The sequence below is a fragment of the Macaca thibetana genome, chromosome 4 (genome assembly GCF_024542745.1).
Source record: "Macaca thibetana thibetana isolate TM-01 chromosome 4, ASM2454274v1, whole genome shotgun sequence".
Classification (NCBI taxonomy): domain Eukaryota; kingdom Metazoa; phylum Chordata; class Mammalia; order Primates; family Cercopithecidae; genus Macaca; species Macaca thibetana.
The window spans coordinates 62,074,425-62,096,285 of NC_065581.1; the positions used below are offsets into that span (position 1 = coordinate 62,074,425).

Here is a 21,861-nt window from a genome sequence, read left to right on the forward strand (position 1 = left end):
TATAAGTGGGAGTTGAACAATGAGAACACATGGACACAGGGAGAGGAACATCACACATAAGGGCCTGTTGGTGGGTGGGGGATAGGGGAGGGATAGCATTAGGAGAAATATCTAATGTAGATGGCAGGTTGATGGTTGCAACAAACCACCATGGCATGTATATACGTATGTAATAAACCTGTACATTCTGCACCTGTATACTAGAACTTAAACTATAAAAAAATCAATTAATTTAAAAAAGATTTTCAGTTAAGCTGTGGTTGAATAAAATAACAAACCATTTCCCAGTATAATATTGATAAGCAAAAACACATGAATCACAGAGTCTCAGAATAAGATTTGCTCAAAAGCTACCTTGAGTCAATTAACGGGATTCAGCTGGAAACAAAGAAAAACCTTGAGGGAGAAGTCTCAGTCCTAATAAAATGTTCACAGTTAAAACAAAAATAAACAAAAACTGATATATTCATTTCTTGTGTTTTTAAAGTTCAATCAAATATAAAATTGAGGGCATAATTCCTGTGGGGTTAATAAAATAAGTGCATTTATTCAGTCAGTTGATGAAAACTACGTAATTTCATTTACAGCCCCTGTTGGTTTTAAAAACGAAGTATTTTTCAAGTGTACACAATGATACATATATGCCTTCAGGTAGAAATATTACATGATCTAAAAGAACACAATTTTGCTTTATTGATTTCAGGTGTCAAAATGATAAAATACAACTTTATTTCCTTCTATTACAGAAACCTCATCAGGCTGTTTAGAGAGTGATAGAGGCACTAGTATCAAAAGAGAGAAAGTACCTTAGAGAAGATAAAAACGTATCCAATGTCAAACCAAAATGGTAAGCTACTTAGGGAAACTTCACCCAGAGTAAGAGTGTGATTGAAAATCAAACAGAAAAGTATAGTGCTTAATCATAATCTTAAATTAAAAGAGTTATCCATATCATCTGATGTTTCCAAATTATATACAGAATTTTATCCACATGAAAATATGGATTGAATTTTCATGTCTTGTTTCTTCAGGATTAAAATGCTTTTTAGAAAACAAAATATTACAAAAATTTCAAAGGAAAGGGAAAATAAAGAGCATTTTATTTAAAAAGGAAGACATTATTGGAATACGAAAGTTAATGTGGTTTCTACACTTGAAGGTTCTTAGAACTGAAAACATAGAAAGGAGGGGTTAGATATTGCATAACCTCAAGTTGTCAAAGCAGGATGAGGAGTAAGGCTCTTAGTAAGGAAGAGACAACCTCAGGGCAGAAGCAGGGAGTCCAGGGAAGGTGGTAAGAACTGACTCAGAGTATTAGTGAGCTAGTGAAACATTAAAACATATAAATAGCAATTAATAAGATCTAGAGAAGCATTGGAAGCCCCTGGCTAAAGTATGGTCAGGTACACAGAACCACAACAGAGGCAAGAATGCGACCATGTTTAGAAATCAAATGTCAGAATATGGTAAATTAGTCAGCAGTAAGTGAAGAAGTCAAAGGTATGGTACATAGTAATAAAATTCAGGGCAAGCACCAAGTTTAGGTTTCAAGTACTCTAAGCTTAAGGAACTAGACAGGTAGTAAATGAGTTGTGTCAGTAGTTTAGAAACTAAAGAGTATATGGAATTAAATTTCAAAACTGAAAGTCTGGGGACAGGCTAACATTTAGGTGGCACTGTGACAGCAATTTACATAGATAAATTCATATAATCCTCAAAATGACTGCACAAAATTAGTGGTAGCCCTATTTTATAGATGAGCAAACTGAGGTTATGTCATAGAACTTTTCTAAAGACAAAGAGCTAGGAAGTTATAGAATAGAAATTCTAGGATTTATTCACCTTCCAAAATTCTGCCATATTACCAGGCACTGAAATTGAACAACTGAAGGACTTTAAAAAATTTTGGAAAATGCATAAGGACTTTGAGCTAACATTTGCTTTAGTATGGTAGCATTTATATCAACCTTAACTAGCCAGTAAAAAACCTCTAATAAGTGATCTGAGAACAGTGAGAGTTCATCAAAATCATGTAAGCAACATTGTGACTTGGTGATCAGTATATTTCCTACTTGTTCTTTGAAAGTAACTTCCTCAATCCATCTTTTTGGAGAATGAGACTCATTTGTAATGAATATATGCCCAACTCCAGGTTTTTAGAATGTTAAAGAAAGAAGTGACTTTAAAAGTCTTAAGTATTTTTCAGATGAGAAAATTGAGATTAAGACAGGTTAATATATTTAAAAATGTACAAATACATCTGTCCAGGGCAGAGGGGGGAAACATACCAAACAAACATGTTGAGAATATCTTTGCTCACTTGTTCCCTCTTAGATATTTATGGGGAAAGGTCTTTAGAAGACTGAAGAATATCAACGAATCTATGGTGCTATGTATATTTATTCATGAAATTTTTGTCTGAATCACAAAAAATCTCATATTTCTTTTAACCTTTCAAACAAAATAATTTTATTTAAAAATAGTTTCTTATTTAAGAAAATTACTAAATTATGAAGAATATAAGCAATTATTTTTCATGATGTATCAGCCTTGTGCTTAATTTGCCATTAGGAGGAAACAGTAATCTCGAAGAAAGCTAATTTAGTATTGAAGCTTTTAAAAATGGATTGGATTACATTTCCCCAGTGGCATGTAAAATCCCAACCCCCAATAACTCAGAATGTATAAATAGAGTTATTAGAAATGTAATTGTTTAAGATGAGATCGAGACTGAATCCATTACGACTGGTGTTCTTCTAAAAAGATGATGTGAAGACACATGGGGAGACTACCTGTGATCTGATGCAGACATTGGAGTGATGCAGCTTCAAGTCAAGAAACTTCAAAGCTTGACCACCATCAAGGAAGCTAGGAGGAGGCAAGGAGGGACTCTCCCCTGTAGCTTTCTGAGGAAGCATGACCCTGCTGACACTTTGCTTTAGTACAGCTAGACTCCAGAATTGTGAGACAATAAATCTCTGCTGTTTTGAGACAATCAGTTTCTGGTATTTTATTATGGCAGACCTAGAAGACTAATATGTTACATGGTTCATCAAATATTCACTATTCAAGCATTAATGTCACAATTAAAATATTTAGAGTAAATATAATCAAATGTCATGTATTCAGCATCCACCATCCTCTTTAAATATTTTCTTTTCTAGTTCTGTATTTTCTAATTATTACCTCTGTTCTCTCTCTCAATTGTTCAAATTATATTTGTTTTTCCATTCCATTTTGTCTTTCTGTTACATAAAAATGCACACTACACATACACACACACAGACATATGCATAGAATATTTTAGTTAAAAATCACATGATCAGGGCATTCATAGCTTATGTTATTAAATATTACAATTAAGTAGAGTTCCTCAATTTGACACGAAGACATCAATTTCCAAGAATGAGTATAGATGCACAACACTAAACATGTATTTTAGAATCAACATGACTTATTAACTTTTGGTAGATACAGATATCGGAGTTTCTTTCTGTGCCTCAGGGTTGTAATCAGGAACGTCATTATAAACTTATTAGAGTTTTGCATTATAATAGAGCTGTTGTTACAGTTTCAAAGCTGATAAAAATTTCTGATAAGCCTACTTGTAGCATGTCTAAAAATTGGTTTCCATTATTTTCCTTTATTTGTCCTTAGAGAGTGGCTTAAGATGCTTCTCTCTGCTTCATAAAATTGATTATCAAAATAAAATAATCCAATGCATCAGAAAATTCCATTAACTCAACCTTCAAAACATGTCCAGAATCTGACCATTTCTCAAGCCTTCAATTCTGACAGACTAGACTGAGCCATGGCCATTTCTTGCCTGGATTAGGGCATTAGCCTCTTAACTATTTTCTCTTCCTGTCTTCCTGCCCAAACCCCACATACTCATCTGTTCTCCATAGTACAGTCAGAGTGGTCACTTAGATCGTTTCACATCTCGGCCCGAACCCCTGGAATAAGTCTTTATTTCCACTCAGAATACAAAACAAGGTCTTAAAATTGCCTAAACTTATTGGAATCTAATTGTGCTCCTCTCCCCCATTATCTATGTGACTTCATCCTCTACAAATCTCTACCTTGCTTGCCTGCTCATCCACACTGTTGCCCCTGATGACCCTAGAAAATGTGAACATATGCCTACCTTAACACAGTACTGGCTACTTGCTCTGTGAGCTATTCTTCCCTCCTATAGCTACACAGCTAGCTCTCAGCCTCTTCAAGTTGTCTTCCTCAAAGAGATCAATCCTGATGGTAGAATGTAACATTGTTGTCGCTCACTCTTCAAGCCAGAACTTGTGACATCCCACACTTGCTCTACTTCTGCTTTTTCTTTTATCACATTCTCTTTCTGTGTCTCTCTTTCTCTCTCTGTGTGTGTGTGTGTGTGTGTGTATGTGTGTGTGTTTCTGTGTGTTTCATGCTTAGTGTTTATTATCTGTCTCTCTCCACTAGAAGTTAAGCTCCAGAGGGCAGAAAATTTGTCTCGTTTTCTTGTTTAGTAATGTATCACTAACTATGGAGTCCAGGATATGGTGTGCTCACAATAAAATATGCTACTAAGTGAAACATGATTATTACAGAAGAATATATTTTATGGTAAACACTATTACACTTAGGTGATAACACTGTTGAGGGGTTTAAATAATATCTTAATTATTGACATAAAATACCATCTCAAAATATTGCTGATTGATGCATGTTAAAGTGACAACTTGTCATATTGCACCACATGCTTCAAGTATAAATAGATTTGGGAGGCAACAGAAATATCTTTTCATTAATTTTCTATGTACAAGTGACTGACATTAGTAAATAGAATTTTAAAAGTCTGTGGAGAAGCAAGTTCTTCTCCTCATTAGCAGAATTAGGTATGTTGGTCCTGCCCATGGGCAAAAGAATGTGAGTCTCAGGTTTGAGATGAAACAAGTTTTGATCCCTACTCCCTTGCTTTAATCAATTCTGCCCTGGCCTCTCACAATACCTGGAGTGAGAGACGCTCTTCGCCAGAAGGCCCAGCTAAGAACTGCCCTAGCAGGAAAGTTAATGAAGGCCTGAAGGATAAAAATGATAAGCAGAACCTCACTTCCTTCTTTGAACAGTATATTGGAAGGCAAAATCCATGATATCTGGATTTCACACGCTCAAATTCCAATGCCAACTCACTGGAACCTGAGTCAAGGTAGTCTTTGCCTTTGTATCATCTGCAAAGTTGTATAGAGACCAAATATTCAACCCCAGATCATTCTCATTTATGGAGCAGGTATTAAATAAATGCCAGTTACTATTATAATTATCCTTGAAACCAGGAATTTTTGTCTTCATTGCAATGATTTCTAGAGATACCCGCTGAGTATCTGTGCTGTTTCTTGGTCCAACCATTTCCTCCTTATAAATGTCCTCCACAAGCCTTACTTTATTATCATTGGACCAGGTCACAGACAAGGTTATTGGCTTAGGTCCTCTGCTTAGAACATGAAAATACTCATTCTCATTCATATTCTCAGTGTAGAATTGACATTAAGTCCTGAACCTTTACTGAGCTGAATCTTTGCTCAAGAACAGATAGCTCTTTCCTATATGAATCCTGCTTTCTGGACATCTGGAATCAAGCACTGGCTGGTTCCTTCAAAATAAGCCATAATCTCTTATCTTTACATGTCTCACTAGCTGCCTAGAGTCTCGTGGTATCAAATCATTTACCTGTTCAAAGTCACTCTTAGCCCTCATTAAGTTGATAATTTATTGGGATTACTGTATATTGAGCCACCCAACTTCTTCCTTAGGAACCAGTCACATTATATTTGTTTATTTATTTTTAGTCCCAGGGTGTTTTCGCTTCCTAGACTTCTACATATTCATAGCTTATGTTGCTCTGTTCATAGAAGCTTCCACAGCTAAGCCTTCTTAACCTATATTAAGTTGATAAGACAGTTTTTAAGATAGATGACTTACAGACTTTTCTGGGATCTCCATCCTTACAGCAAAGCTTTGGATAAAGTATTATATCTATTAACATATAACTTCTCCCGAAAAAGCCCAAATATTGCTGAGAGAAGCTAACAAACAATAAATGACCAAAGTCAAAGTGACATTGAGTTATGCACAATATTCTATAGGAGCAAGGATAAAGGGAAAAATTAAATCTTCATTTATTTTTCTTTTTTTTTTTTTACAGAAGTCTTTCAATAGGCAGTGACATTTGAATTGGGTCTTAGGACGGGAATTCTGATAGACTGGGCAATAAAGGGCATTCATGAACACTAAAGTTCAGAGTTGTGCAACTGTATGACAGGACTGAGGAATGGTGAATCATAAAACAGCTTAGAAATGAGTGGTAGAGAATGACTTTAGATGATGCAACCAAGGTTGATTCTACTATTTGGAATGCTTAGGATTTTAAACCTTTTCTCATAAAAAATGAATAACTCTTATAACTTTTAAAACAGAGGAAAGAAAATAATATGTATATATATATTATTTTTTAAACCTCTGAAAATAATGTGGAAGTCAGAATAGAAAGAATAGAGACTAGAAATTGTCCATTTAAAGAGAACTACATTAGTTCAAAAGAGATCATAAGAGCCAAAACTAATAATAAACAGACATAAAAAGCTGAGAGAATTCCTACATAGTACTTTTGATAAAATAAAGTTTACACTGAAGTTTAGAAATCCAGATGGATGTAAATTTCACAAGAGAGATGAATCAGGGTAAAGGAAATATGGGTAGGGAGGGAGATGGAGATTTTGGTGTTGGGAAGATAACAATTTTATCTCAAGTTTAAAGTATTGAGAGACTTATAGGTGAAATTCAAGAAGTAGTACAAAATAAGAGTATATATCTCTGCAGATATTTGAAGCTATGAGTGAAAGAGGAAAGACAAATTGTGAAATAAAGGAATAAGAATTGACTAAAGAATGAAAGATGAGTAGAAAGAAAGCAGGAAGGGAGAAAGAGAGTGATGGGAAACATCTAAAAGCAAATGTTGGAGGATTCTAACATTTAAGTCGTTAGCATGTGAGGAGGAGTCTGTGCATAAAACTGGGGTGGCAGAGTAGGGAAGGAAATTACAAAATACTGGCATCCTGGACTTGGCTACATGCAAAATGTTCTGGGCTGAACTGAAAAGGAAAATCAGGGATATTTGTTCAAAAAAATAGGGAAAATGTACTGTTACAGGTAATTAAAGCTTTTTCCTTTGTTTTATGGCCTTTATCTCATCATTTTATGATATTTTATTTGCTGTTTAATGTCATTCTATGTAAGAAAAATTTTCAAATGTTGGCATAAATACTATCATTTATCTTTATGTTGTGTAATGCCAGCTTTAATGACAAATATAAGAGAATTTAACAATTAGGAGGAAACATCAAAATTACATAATTCATATTTCATGGTTCATACATGCATTTTATTCTTACCACAACAGTGGAAACACTGAAGCCAGTGGCTTGCATAATGCCCTTACGTTGCACTCCCTTTGAATCTGACTGAGCTATTACATACTATGGCTCCACCAAGAGTGAAGTCCTTCTGAGGTCACACACCCCTGAAGATAACACTGAACAGATCTGAGGACTTCACGAAGGGCAGATAATGGGTGTCTGCCACTGTCTATGTGTTTATGATAGGGAGCCATCAGAGTGGTAGAGAAGACAGGGTCATTGTGACTTGAGATAGAACAATAGAATTAAGCAGGTCTGAAATCTGAATTTTTCTGAGTCCATTTATGGCTGTTACTAAAACTTGGCCAGAAAAGTATAATAAACCAAACTGAGAATTGTCAACATTTACCCATATCATTGTATCAGATGCTGGCAAGTTTTCCTATAAAGAACAACATAGTAAGTATTCTGAGCTTGTTATGTGTGACACAACCTCTGTCTCAACTATTCAACTTTGTTGTCATTGTACAAAATTAATCATAGATAATATGTAAACCAGTGGTCAGCAACCACTGGGCCATGGATTGGTAGCTGTCTGTGGCCTATTAGGAACTGGGCCACATAGCAGGAGGTGAGCCTCCTATCAGATCAACAGCTGCATTAGATTCTCTTAGGAGGTGAACCCCATTGGGAACTGCACATGTGAGGGATCTAGGTTGCATGCTTTTTATGAGAATCTAACTAATGCCTAGTAATTTGAAGTAGTGCAGCCCTGAGCCCAAAACCATCCCTCAGCCCCCCCGTGGAAAAACTGTCTTCCACGAAACTGGTCCCTGGTGCCAGAAATTTTGGGGACTGCTGATGTACATGAATTGGTATAGTTATAGTTGTGTTCCAGTAAAACTGTCTTTCCAAAAACAAGGAATGGGCCAGATTTGGCCTGCAGGCCATAGTTTGCCAATCCTTGGTCTATGCTATTTTTCCAAGGTCATGTACCACTGAGATGGGTATTCAGCAATGAAAATGAAAGTATTTCAAAACCAAAGAGCTGTAGCATGCACAAAAAATGTTTGTATTATTAAACTATCACAACCACTCTACTGTATTCTTTATATAATATCAATAACACTGTTCCACACAGTGACTAGTGGGAATGAAATGCAAATAATGAATGCTCTGGAATACTACAAACTAGCACAGCACAAAAGCATAGGGTTTTCATTTGTTAGGAAAGTGCTAGGAGATGTAAAGGAAAGAAAATGCCAAGATTTTACTTTCGATTTTATTGCTCGTGTGTGTGCTGGGTTTCGGCAGATACAGTCGGGCCTGTAGGAAAACCAGCAGCATTCATTACTGGGTTAGTTCCAAATGAGGTTAATTGTATATACTTTAAGTAAGTTAGAACAAAAGTGATGTTATACGTTGTTACAAAAGATTATGTCTTCTATGCAAGTACTTCCTTGGCAACAGGAAAAGGGTTCTGAGTGACTCCTAATGTAGTAAAGTAACTTGGAGAGGTACGGTTGGAAGTGTCTACATTTTACTTGTAGGTTGGACATCTTCTTTGGTGTTTAATAGTTTTAATCAGAAAGAAAACTTCTTCCTTATTTGCTGGTTTATAAAATGTAAATATAGGAATGAGGAGTTTGAAAACCTTGGGATACAAACATTATTCAAAAAACACTAGGATATAAACATGATTCAAAATAGGTAGAAAAGAAAAAATATATTACTGTTTTAAAGAGTTATAGCTCATATTTTAACACTTCTGGGCCCAAATAAGCAAGAAGGAAAACAAACAAACAATCATAGTCCTGGCTAGTGCCTGTCACAAAGTAGACCATCAATGAACACCTGAACATTGAATAAAATGATGTGATTAGGCTAGGCGCAGTGGCTCACACCTGTTATCCCAACACATTGGGAGGCCGAGGTGGGTGGATCACCTGAGGTTGGGAGTTCAAGACCAGCCTGACCAACATGGAGAAACCCCATCTCTACTAAAAATACAAAATTAGCCGGGAGTAGTGACACAGTCCTGTTATCCCAGTTACTCAGGAGGCTGAGGCAGGAGAATCGCTTGAACCCAGGAGACAGAGGTTGCAGTGAGCCGAGATCGCACCATTGCACTCCAACCTGGGCAACAAGAACGAGATTCCGCCTCAAAAAAAAAAAAAAAAGATGTGATTAATTCCTTTCAATTTTTCTTCTAATTTCACTAAAATGTAAAGAATGCTGTAGAAATGTGATTAATGATTTTAACATAAACATATAATTTTATTAAAAATATGTAGATGGCATGTTTGTATATAAAATATATCTCTGTATTCCATGCAAGATATATATTATACTTTTTTCAATTGATTTCCTGTTAACTATTATAATGCTATGACTTACAATAATTTTCTACATGAATATATTTCTCAAAATTCTTGTAGTTTATTTTAATCTAATATGAATAAAATGATCAAATATGCTTTTTGAAGTATTCTTAATATCTCAATAAAACACATATTTGCAAGAACATATTGTTCTGATAAAGTATATATAGTAATTTGTAAAGCATGTAGAAAATAAAAGTAAACATTAAAAGCAATATTAAGGTTCTGGAAGAATTAGGTTGCCTATGTGTGGTGTGCATGTATACATGTATCTAGAAATAGGTTGTATACATGGTTTACCATTTTTTTTTCCTATAGGATGAGAGAAGCAATTTTCCATGTCAATATTTATTTAATAAAGCCACTCTATTAGGATAATAGTTGTTTTCCAATTTTCTTAAATTTTCATGTAATTTTACTATACCAGTAATAATTTTCTAAAGTTGAAATTATGATATTTTAATGCTTTTAAAATGTCTATTAGAAAATAATCCTCCAGAAAGATGGTGCCAATTTACACTACCACCAACAGAGTGCCTTCACTGTGACTTTCCTAATTCAGACCATTATAATTGGGAGAAAAAAAAAAAAGACTAACAAGTAGTTACAATTTGTGTCACATTTTGAATTTGGTACTGAGTTGCTCTTAATAATTTTTGAATATATTTTACTGCATATAGTTATTTTTTGCAAATTGTTTTACTGTTCTAGTGGTCAGCATTTTGCCATTAATTTAAAAGAACACTTAAAAATCATATGTCTGTCTTACAAGGTAAAACATAGCTGCATATATTTTCTTTAACAATGCTTAAGATCTTTTTTTTTTGTCTTAGAAAGGTACTAGTTTTAGTTAATGTACTATAAAATGTACTCACTATCATCATTTAATTTATAATTTTCTAATTTTGCTTTCAGAGTTAAACATTTTCAATTTTGAGATCAAATAAATACTATTATTTGACCCAGCAATATTGTTACTGGATATATACTCAAAATAAAATAAAATAGTTTTACTAAAAAGACATGTACACTTGTATATTCATCACTGCACTATTCATAACAGCAAAGACATAGAACCAACTCAGGTGCCAGTCAATGGTGGACTCATAAATGAAATGTGGTGCGTATACACCATTGAATACTACACAGCCATAAAAAGAACAAAATCATGTCATTTGCAGCAATATGGATACAGCTTGAGGCCATTATCTTAAGTGAATTAACAGAGGAATAGAAAACCAAATACTACATGTTCTCATGTGTAAGTGAGAGCCAAACAGTGAGTACCTATGGTCATAAAGATAGAACCAGTAGACACTTTGGACTAGTAGAAGCTGGGGAGGGAGCTTGTAAGGGTTGAAAAATCTACCCATTCGATACTATGCTCATTACTTGAGTGATGGGATCTGTACTTTAACCTCAGCATCACACAATACACCATGTAACAAAGCTGCACACATACCCACTGTATCTAAAACAAGTGTTGAAACTTTTATTCAGATCATTTAATGTTTTGTTCTGCAATTTCACGTGGTTATTCCTAATAGAATTTATTTTGGTCTGAAACATAGAGAACGAGTTTTCAAAATAACACAATGCATCAATAGAATTCATTAAAGAATCTTTCTCTATGGACTCACAATCCCCCCTCCTTGGATGTAGTTTTATATATAGCATGTATATCTAGACTTTGTATTCTATTTCCTTTTGTCAGCATTGTCTGGAACAATATAATATTTTAACTATAGTTTTAATGTATTACATAAACATACACGTTCTCTTATTGCCCTTCCTATTCAACACTTTCTTGATTATACTTTTGCACTTTAAAATAATATAAGTTCTAAGTATTATCTTATTTGGACTTGTTTGGAATATCTTTACACTTTTCAAATACTGTATGTAACATTAAGAGCCTACATTTCTGAGTGCTCAAATTAAGATATCACGTGTTCATTTATACACTTTTATGGTGAGTAAATTTTACCTTTTAAACTGTTCTGCATGGTTTTAATAAGCAGTAGTTGGAATTTTCTGTTGCTTAATGCTATGATTTGGATATTTGTGTCTACTCTAAAATTCATGTTGAAGCTCAGTCACCAGTACTGCAGTATTAAAAAGTAGGGTCATTAGGAGGTGATTAGACCATGAAGTATTCTCTCTTCTGGATGTAATTAGGGTTTGATAACAGTGCTTGATGGGGTGAGTTCAGCCCTTTTGACATTTCTTCCACTTGAGGACACCTAGAATGTCCCATACATGAGGAAACATTCTTCACTAGACACTCATTGAACTTGCTGGCACCTTGATCTTGAACTTACCAGTCTCTAAAACTGAGAAATAAATACCCATTCTGTGGTATTTTGTTATAGTAACACAAATAGACTGAGACACTTAATGCATTTTTCCATATTTTCTAAATTATGTGTAAGAAATTTGTGTACATGTATACATAAGGCATTTTTAACTGTTAATGAGTTTAATGAAACTATCTCTTCTGTTTCAGCATTAAGACACTGAATATTGTTGTGAGCTATTTATAAATTGGTATGATTAGGAAATATTAATAGATGCCAAAAAGATTTGAAGATGTGATTCTTTTCAGAAATAAAAATCAAGAGATAAAATGAACACATTTAATAATCTATCAACTGAGTGTTAAAGTCTTTTTGTTTTATGATGCAGTAAATTATATCTTAACTTGATTTATCCTTTGTATTCTTGGAGAAATGCCCCTTTATCATTTATTAGAATTTTATCTATGGTGTACATTTTTAAGTTTAGAATTTTACAACTAAAAATGGAATAAACATAACTCAAACACTCTATTTTTTCCTATCCATTGCTATTCAAGAATATTTGGTTCATGAAGCTCTGGTTGCTCTTTTTTATATCCTTCCCAAATAACTGGTAGAAAAAAAATACAGTCATATTGCTGTAGGGAAATAATGACAAATTGCTAGAATATTCCCTTTTTCTCTTAAATTTTATTTCCTTAGTATGTTAAATTAAATCACACAAATTCATCCAGTTTCGAAGATGTCCGAGAAAAGGACTTCGATTCAATTTCATTCAGCTGTCACTGTACTACAGGGCTGGCAATCATGCACTTCAAAAAGTACACAAAGCTCAAAGAATCAAGCTGATAGAGGTGGCTCCATGATGCCTCACTTTGTTAATTACAAGAGGTTGCTCAGAGTGTCTTTTTATTTATTTATTTATTTATTTATTTATTTATTTATTTATTTATTGCTAGTGGTCCAATACAAAGTGAGAAATTCACCATCAGCAAGGGACTCTAAAATTATAGGCTTGCCATCTTAGCCACTTTTCTATTATGGGAATACCACATATGGTAGAAATGATAGCACTCAGTGGTCCACTTTGGAAGCAGACATCTCCCTTTGTCAGCTGCACATTTGTTCTATATTTTGGCAGTGTCATGGAAACCATTATGTGTAAGAAACAGTCATATATAATAGTTCAATCTTTCAAGATTTTTGCATTGTAGAACATTAGACTATGGCCTATCATATCATTTCTCTACATGAAGAGATTAGACCAGAGTTTTTATAAAGATCATTTCCAGTAATATGTTTTAATGACTTTATACAACCACTATTAAGCAGCTATTTTAATGGCACTTTGCGTTATATGTTAGGTGCACAAGAATGAACAACACAGAAATCATCCTTATGTAATGCTAGTTGTTTAACGTGGTGCTGGCTATCATTTTAGCTTTTATAGGACCACCTCACATGCAGTTTTCAAAAATGGGACAATAATTAAATTTAGGATATTTTCAAAGTTTACTAAGAAAATCTGTTTTGATTAAAACTTATAATAATGAAATTTTAACTTCTGTTTTATAAAAACTCTTGTCAATACATTCTGTTTTATTATAATTGCTGCATGTTTTAACTAATAGTAAAAATAATAAATGAAAACTTGTATATTTTCATTTTAATATGACTGGATATATCCTTAAATGATGAAAAATTGATCTTTTCTTTTTGTAGAAACCATGTTAGAATAAAAATACTTATAGGAGGAATAAATATTGAATATGCATCTCATGAGAAACAACATATGTTTTCATTATATTCTTAAGGGACCCTAAGGAGTTCTAATTTACTTGTGACTGAACATTAATTCTTTCTTGAGAAGTTCAGTAGTTAGGCCAAAAACATGATGTCTTTTCTTTATAAATATATGCTATAAAATAAACAGAATGAATACATATTTCAACTGTCTTTTTATATTCAGTTCATATTTGTAAGAATGTGTATATAAAAATGAGTCATATTTTTCATTTTATAAAATGTTTCAAATGTATACATTTGTTTAGTTTTAAGTTTTCTGACTTTAGTTTTATTACAAATTTCTGATAAGCAATACAGTGTTAAATTATCAAATTTCTTTTATTATCAAAAATATATCTCTATACCTAGGTTTTCCAATGATAAAATAAAATCTTTGTAGATCCTTATATGTGTAATAAAATACATACTATAGCAATCCCTTACTATCTTGGAAATATTTCTCATTGTATTTATATTAAAAATATATTATAATTAGATTTAAATCAAACAATGATATAAGTATATTATGCCTGGATAATGACTTGGTTAAAAAAAAATCAAACGACAAAGCAGGAATACATACAGAGCAAAACAAGTAAACAGGCAGATTTTTCCATGGTACTTACTTTAGTCAGACATTAACTAAACTCCTTGAAAATGTTTCAGGTAGGAACTGACAAACATTTTCTACAAAGTATTAGACAATAAGTATTTTAGGTTGTGTAGGCCACATGGCTTCCTTGACAGTTACTCATTCTTTTGTGACATTAAGTATCAAAGCAGCTGTAGACAATATGCAAGCAAATAGGCATGTCTGTGTTTTAATAAATCTTTATTTAAAGAAGCAGGCATGAAAAAAGATTTGATTTCAAGGGCTGTGGTTTGCCAACCCAGCTTTAGAAGCATTATGAGATTTTGGAGGAGAAACAGATGTCCTTGTAGGTATAGTAATGAGGATTTGGGAGGATGTGTGTAGGTTTTATGCCATATTATACTAATTTTTGTAAGGGAGTTGAGTATCTATGGATTTTGGTATCTGCATGTTCCTGGAACCCAATCTTTCATGGATACAAAACAATGACTACTATGACAACATCTGCATCTAAATTGTGTAAAACAATTTTAAAAGAAGAAAATACTTTAGTAACCAAGACAGTTGGGAATTGCGTCAAAGAAAGACATGTGCATTAATGGAGAAAAACTAAGACTCCAGAAGTTGACCCGCATGTGTATCATTGATTGATTTTTCACGAGGTGTAAAAGTAATTCCATGGATAAGGAATACGCTTTTAAACACAGGGCTCTGGAACAATTGTATCACGAAGTGTTTCTATTTTCCTTTCCTTCATTGCCAGATAATTTTAAGATGAAGTCTGGAAAGCAGATGAATTAGACTAGATGGTATTTGTCAGTTGAGAAGTTAGAAATAAGTTCATTTGCTAAACAAATATGATGGTTATGATATTCATGCTAAGATCAGAAAAAATTGAAATAATCACTGTCATGAAAATTTTAGGAAGCCAATTCAAAATTAATTAGGATTGCCTAGAAGAATTAAGAGCCTAGTTGAGGAATTCCATAAGAATTTTAGTGGAACAAGCCATTATTATGCATTTTGACAAAATACAAGCTGGAAACTGACGAACGTAGGAATTTAATACATCAACATTTGCTCTTCCTGATTTTCTTCCCACCCTTGTTTATTCTACCCTCTAAACACTGGAGACCAATTCAAAGGACTGGCTTTAGCCTCCAGCTACTGAACAATTTTGGTTAGTAAGAAGCACCTGCAAAAGACTAGAAGACAACAGGAAAGGGATTGTCTAGTATGGTCTAGTCTCCTCCCTGTCTGTCCGTATTGGATTACCTGTGTCCTACTTCCAAAGGCCACAGCTTCTGTAACCTAGAAGCCTTCCATTTTAGGTTCTGATCCTTCTCTTTCCTCTGTCTCTTTAGGCCCAGTGCTGGTAACTATGTTTTGCTGTTATTGCTCTCTTCAGAACCATAAGATCCTTAGTTTTCCTTAAACTCTACTCACATTTTAATAAAAAATCACTCTATTAAACTCTCCCCAAATACCCAATTAGACTGTGTTTATTCACTGATGTGACCCTGATCAACACAGAGGATAAACATATTGGAAAATGTCAACAAATGCCTTGCAAATGATTTATCATAATGATTAAATGACTAGAAAGGCATGAAAAACTAGAAGGAGATTAGGAGATGTAGGTGAGGTCAAAATAATCAAAGAATAGTTGCAATGGGAATGAAGAATGGGAAGAGTGAAAAGTAGCAAAATTATGTTTTAAAAGACCAAACTTAAGGTTTTATTTCCTAATAATTAAGAATTTGTGTTTTGACTATTTCCAAATTTATCATTCATGAGAAATTTTGTAGACAAAATTATATCATATTAAACATACCAAATAGAATGACTTGTTCTTTCATGTTACTGAATTTTCAGCCATAAGTTACACACCCAACTCCTTTAAACATTGAGGTAATATATGAAACAAAAAAAACCACAACCATAGATACACAGACACAAAACACTAAAAGTTTATCATCGAAGGAAAATTAATTTCACTGCCACAAAGTAACACTTGAAAATTCCACAAGATAGAACTTCTTTAAATAATGAAAAATCTTCTATTTCTGATAAGCACAATTTGAAAGAATTACCTTACCAATTTGATAGCAATTACAAGGGGAGAAGAGATTAGTGCTTTCAAATGTGCTTTAAAGTAAGAACTGTTATCTAAGAAAACTGGCTTGTCATTAATATATCAAAGCTCTGAATTCAAATTCACAGATATTGTCTCTTTCATTTTTTGTATAGTGCTTTTGTTAAATAAAATACAGTACATTAACTTATATTCTGAATTATATAAAATGAAACATCAAAACTTTAAATTTAAAAATGATATACCATGCCATAGAGGACAGGAAATCTCAATAAAGTTCCAGTGATTTCATCTTTCCCATATAAAAAAATGCCACCACTGAAGATACCGTTATAAAGAGTATGTTACATTGTGTTCAACCTGACAAAGAAGCTATTTCAAGAAATGAGAATAATAAAAGTTATTTCTAAACTTTGAAAGATCTGTTGTAATGAATTGAACTAGTTCAGTTTCTGATTGCTTGCCAGCAGTATAGCTGTCTCCAACCTACTACTGTATTGATCTGGTAGCCTTTGTGGCAGTGCATAAAGAATAACCATCTGTGTCAGGTACAACAGCAGGTGCCTTCTCCATTGAACTGGCTGCTGCCCTGATTACAACGAGGCTGTTTAGAGCACCTGGTGACCATGACAAGCTCTTTCTTCTCTGTAGAAAAGAAACTCATTTCTAAAAGTTTACTGAACAGAAACTGAGAAACTCACCAGAAATCATCAGCTGTTGAGGTGCCACAATGGATTCCAGTGAAGACAAAGTAAGAGATCTAGTGAAGGGAAGATGCCAGCTTGCAGTGGGAAATTCTTGATATTGTACACTAGGCTGAAGTTCCCATTTGGACCATTCTGAATAAGTTTTGACTTCTTTATTAAGAGAGGTCATATAATCTATAAAATATGGCCAATCTGGAGTAATTACAGACATGGAGGAAGATGTCTGTATTGAAAGTGCTGGAGTTGCTGAAACTGTATAAAATGCAACATTGGTAGTGACTTCTGAAAAATCAGGCACTGAGCCTGTCAATGGTGGTAGATTATTTTTGAGGTCATTTGCAAGTGTAATTTCTGAATATGTCTTTAAAGTAACATCCGGATAACTTCGTAAGTTTAACTCCAAATCTAGAGAACTATCACTTGGGTGAAGTTTGAACGGTGTATGAGATCCTTTACTTTTTTCCATGTCCAATAAGCTGTCTTGATTTAGTACCTCAGTGGGGCCCGTAGTTATGCCATATTGTCTTATTTTCAATAGTTTTAAAATGTTTTCTGATACTGACAGTTCATCAGTAGTCAATTCTGAAGTCAAATCAGAATTCATCAAGTCTGAAGAGATAGTTTGTGAAGGGACAATGGATAAACAAGTCTTATGCAAACATAAATTAACATCCAAATTACTTGATAGGGTAATGGATTCTTCCAAGGATGAGGATAAAATTGTTCTTTTTGCACTCTTTTTAGAAGGAAATAAAGATGGCACTTCTGTGAATGCCACTGATGGTGTTATTTCAGTAGCAGAAGAAAATGAATGCCCAGAAGTGATAGTTTGAGCTCCCATTAGTGCATACCAGCTGGCTAATATCGCTGAGTTCATCCAGAATGTCTCATAAAAGTGGGACTGTTTGCTATGCAAAACTTGATCTGAGAATTCATGAGAGGATTTTATTTCAGTCATAGAACATGTTGCACATGTTTGGCTTAATTCTCTTAAAGAATCAGCAGCCTGTGATTTGATGTTTGTGAGTCTCTGGTTGCTTGAAGCTTCAGTAATAGCCTGATATTCACTGGGAATGAAGGCTTTTGTACCGAACCGGTGCAGAGCTGATGAGTTTAAGATGGTTACCTGTTTAGATATAATTATCTTAGCAGGAAAAATGGGAGACATCGAGGAGCTGAGCGATCTCCAGTGCTCTCTTCTTGAAATTAAAGAAACAGCTGAATATTCTTCGATATCCTCTTGAGCCCCCCTAGAGACAACTGGAGTTGCACTTATGGAGGCAGCTGTAAGCAGGAATCCACGGGAGAGTAATGAGTGTCTGTTTAACTCAATATCAGCCCCTGGAATGCTTCTAATTACTGAAGTCGTTGGGGTAGCAGATGAAGCAACAGTCTGATAGTTCTCAAATAATAAAGATTGTGTAGGAAAAATAAAATCTGACATTAAGGAAGACATGATAAATGAGGTCCTTGCTCTCCTATCAGGAAAAAAGAAACCTAGTGTGGCTGCTGAAGTTCGAATAGGCATATGCGATACCGATGTTTTGTCCTGGACAATTTGTGCTGGGTCATGAATACCAAAATTCAGGAATGGAGAAGAGGAAACATCTGTGGAAGAAAGAAGGCTGTGTTTTGCTGAAAGCTCTCTAGTGACAATCAGTTCTTCGAGTAAGTAGCTTTCCAAGGGTGTGCTAATTCTTAACGTTGCCAAACCAGTGGTTGGGAGAATGTCATGCTTGACAATGCCTGTCTGTTTTGGACCTACAAAAAGGAAAAAGTCAAAAAGATTAGAAAAATGAATTAGAAATGAACCACTTTGGCACTGGGATAAATCTCAGGCAAATTGCACTGCCACCTTACATCCATTATATGCAGACAAATATGGTTCTGTAAATCATATTTCTAAAAAAAGTATATGAGGAGGTTTAATGATTTCACAAACTGCATAAATGCAAAGAGTCCTATTATTTACACTCCATGGTAGGGTTAAAATCAGGATAAATGGCATTACACAGAATTGACATATTCCCAACTAAATGACTCCTTTGAATTAGAAAACATGAAAAATTACAACTCCTTTGCATTGACACAACCAATGAATGTTTGACCTATCGGGTTAGAAATGTTAGAAATATTGTTTTACTTCTTCAATAGGCAAAATGTTCTGTTTATATTAGATAACACTATATTTCAATTTAAATTTTTAAAAGAATAGAAATTACATAGATGAAAAATAGACAAGGTACATTTCTACTTAGAATATCCAATAGTCTTCAAAATTATTTTTTCTTAAAGAATTCCTTGCTAAGAACTACAATTCTTACTCTGATTATCCGAAGTGGCATTGACTACATGAAGAGTAAATTTGGAATTTAATATACAATGTACTGTTAATAATATGACATCACTTGATTTAGAAAGTTAAATAATTGGACATGTAAAAAACAGCCTCAAGTTGTTAAAATAATTCACAATAGGAAAATAAACACAAATCTTTTATCTGAGTGTTAATCAAATAATTTAATAGGAATATAAATTTACATTAATGACTCAGACTATGAAGTAAAGACACACTGAAGCAAGTAGCACAATGCCCTTTTAAAACAAAATGTGCTGGGATTGAGGTCCAGTTGTCTATTAAAATTTACACAGTGGACAGTGGAATAAAAACTGTTAATTTACATTTTTTTTACTGATCCAGAAATAGTATTAGCAAACAACATTGCTTAAAACAAAACTTAAAACAGGACACATAACCAATAATGCTCAATTTTCACCCCTAAAAATCATGTATCTCAGAAAAAAAGATTTTAATAATTTAGAAAATATGCTTTTAATACACAACTTTTTCAAACTCAAACTTCTTAATATCTTACTTCTACTTACCTTGATTAACTGGATAAGTATCCATTATGGTTGGTATTCTAGTAGCCTTTATAGATGGAAAGCTACTGACCAAAGTCTCAGAAGGGGGAACTGTATGTGTCTGTGTGGAAATGGGATCTGTTCTTTGAAAGCTGGGAGTTAAACAGGTAATTCTCCTTATTTCATCACCACAAAGAAGCCCAATGGAGCAGGTCTGAAAATGACAATTACAGTAATTAAATTAAGTTCAGTTTCTTTGTTCCTGAGAGAAATTTTAAAGTTTGTTTTGGAATCCATTTGCATTTTCATAGACATATTGGATAGCTCAAATAAAATATTTTACTTGAAAATTAAATCTCTATAGTAAATTTTACCCATATTTCAAAATGGACTCAATCCTTTCAATTAGAGATATGCACAGTTGAATGCCCAAATTTATTCTTAATTCCTTCAATTTTAAGTCAAAATACTATTTTTATATTTGTTTTGAGAGTATAGTTTTTCAATGAGGAATTTGTACTGTATGGTAATTAATGTGGATATATAAAAAAAGTCACATTACAAATTATAAAACTTTTCTGCTCTAAAAGTAAAATTTAGTTGGAAACTAATGCAAAATGCAGTATCTGCAACAGAAAATTTGAAAATATATTCTTGTGATTTGCAAATTATTTTAGTTTGTATTGGCTTGCATTAGGAATGATCTTTATTTGTTTTAGTTTGACATGAAAAGGCTGTTTCTACCATATCCTATAAAATAGCTTTCACATGAAGAAACTGTTAATGAAAATTGTGATGCTGTATAAATAAGTACAAATGGACCAGAGAGACACTTTTATAAATGTAGAGTTAAAAACTAGTTATACTATATGAATCATTTTTATTTGTAAGAAAATAATATTTCAAAATTATTTTAAAATACTAATACATGTCTATTTCCTAACACTAAAGACATGCCTAATAGGCATCCCTGCTTTAGTGTTCTAATATTTGTTAAAGATTACATTTCATTTTTCAGAACACTTAATTCTTGTTTCAGATGTAGGTGGTGGTTGTTTCACAGTTCCATATTCTGTAGTCACTTTGAACTCACACCAAGAAGTTTGTATAAATAAATGTCAGATGATTCCTGATGTTAGATAACTGCTTCTCTCAACAAAGAAAAGCCCAGGACCAGATGGCTTTACTGCTGAAATTGATCATACTTTTAGAAAAGAACTAACACCAACTCTTCTCAAGCTTTACAAAACACTGAAGAGAAGGAAATTCTTCCTTACTCATTCTATGAGACCAGCATTACCCTGACACCAAAACTAGATAAGAACATAAAAAAAAAAAAAAAAAAAATCCACAGGCAACTATTATTGACGAACCTAGATGCAAAAGTTCTCCCCAAAACACTAGCGAACTGAACACAACACATCAAGAAGATAATACACTATGATCAAGTGGGATTTATCCCAGGTATGCAAGGATGTTTCAACATATGTAAATCATTAAATGTGATATATCAACCAACAATATCAAGGACAAAATCTATATAAATATCTCAATATATGCAGAAACTAATTTGATACAATTGAACATCACTTCATCATAAAATCCCTCAACAAATTTGTCATAAAAAATACCTTAACATAATGAAGGCCACAAATGACAAACCTACACCTGAAATCATACTTAATGGGCAAAAGCTGCAACCCTTTCCTCCAAGAACTGTAAAAAGACAGGATGCCCACTTTCAACAT

The 21,861-nt window shown here is 33.5% G+C and overlaps 1 protein-coding gene across 1 annotated transcript in view; it reads right to left on the minus strand.

Annotated features, from left to right (window-relative positions):
- The window catches only part of LOC126953242 (protein eyes shut homolog), a 279,918-nt gene extending 259,599 nt beyond the window's left edge, over positions 1 to 20,319 (minus strand). Inside the window, exons 1-2 of the mRNA XM_050788643.1 lie at positions 20,135 to 20,319; positions 17,243 to 19,009 (exon numbers count right to left, since the gene is read on the minus strand). Of these exons, the coding sequence (XP_050644600.1) occupies positions 17,243 to 19,009; positions 20,135 to 20,159 (1,792 nt within the window). The 5' untranslated portion in view covers positions 20,160 to 20,319. The remainder of the gene's footprint in view (positions 1 to 17,242; positions 19,010 to 20,134) is intronic.
- Between the last annotated feature and the right edge of the window lie 1,542 nt (positions 20,320 to 21,861).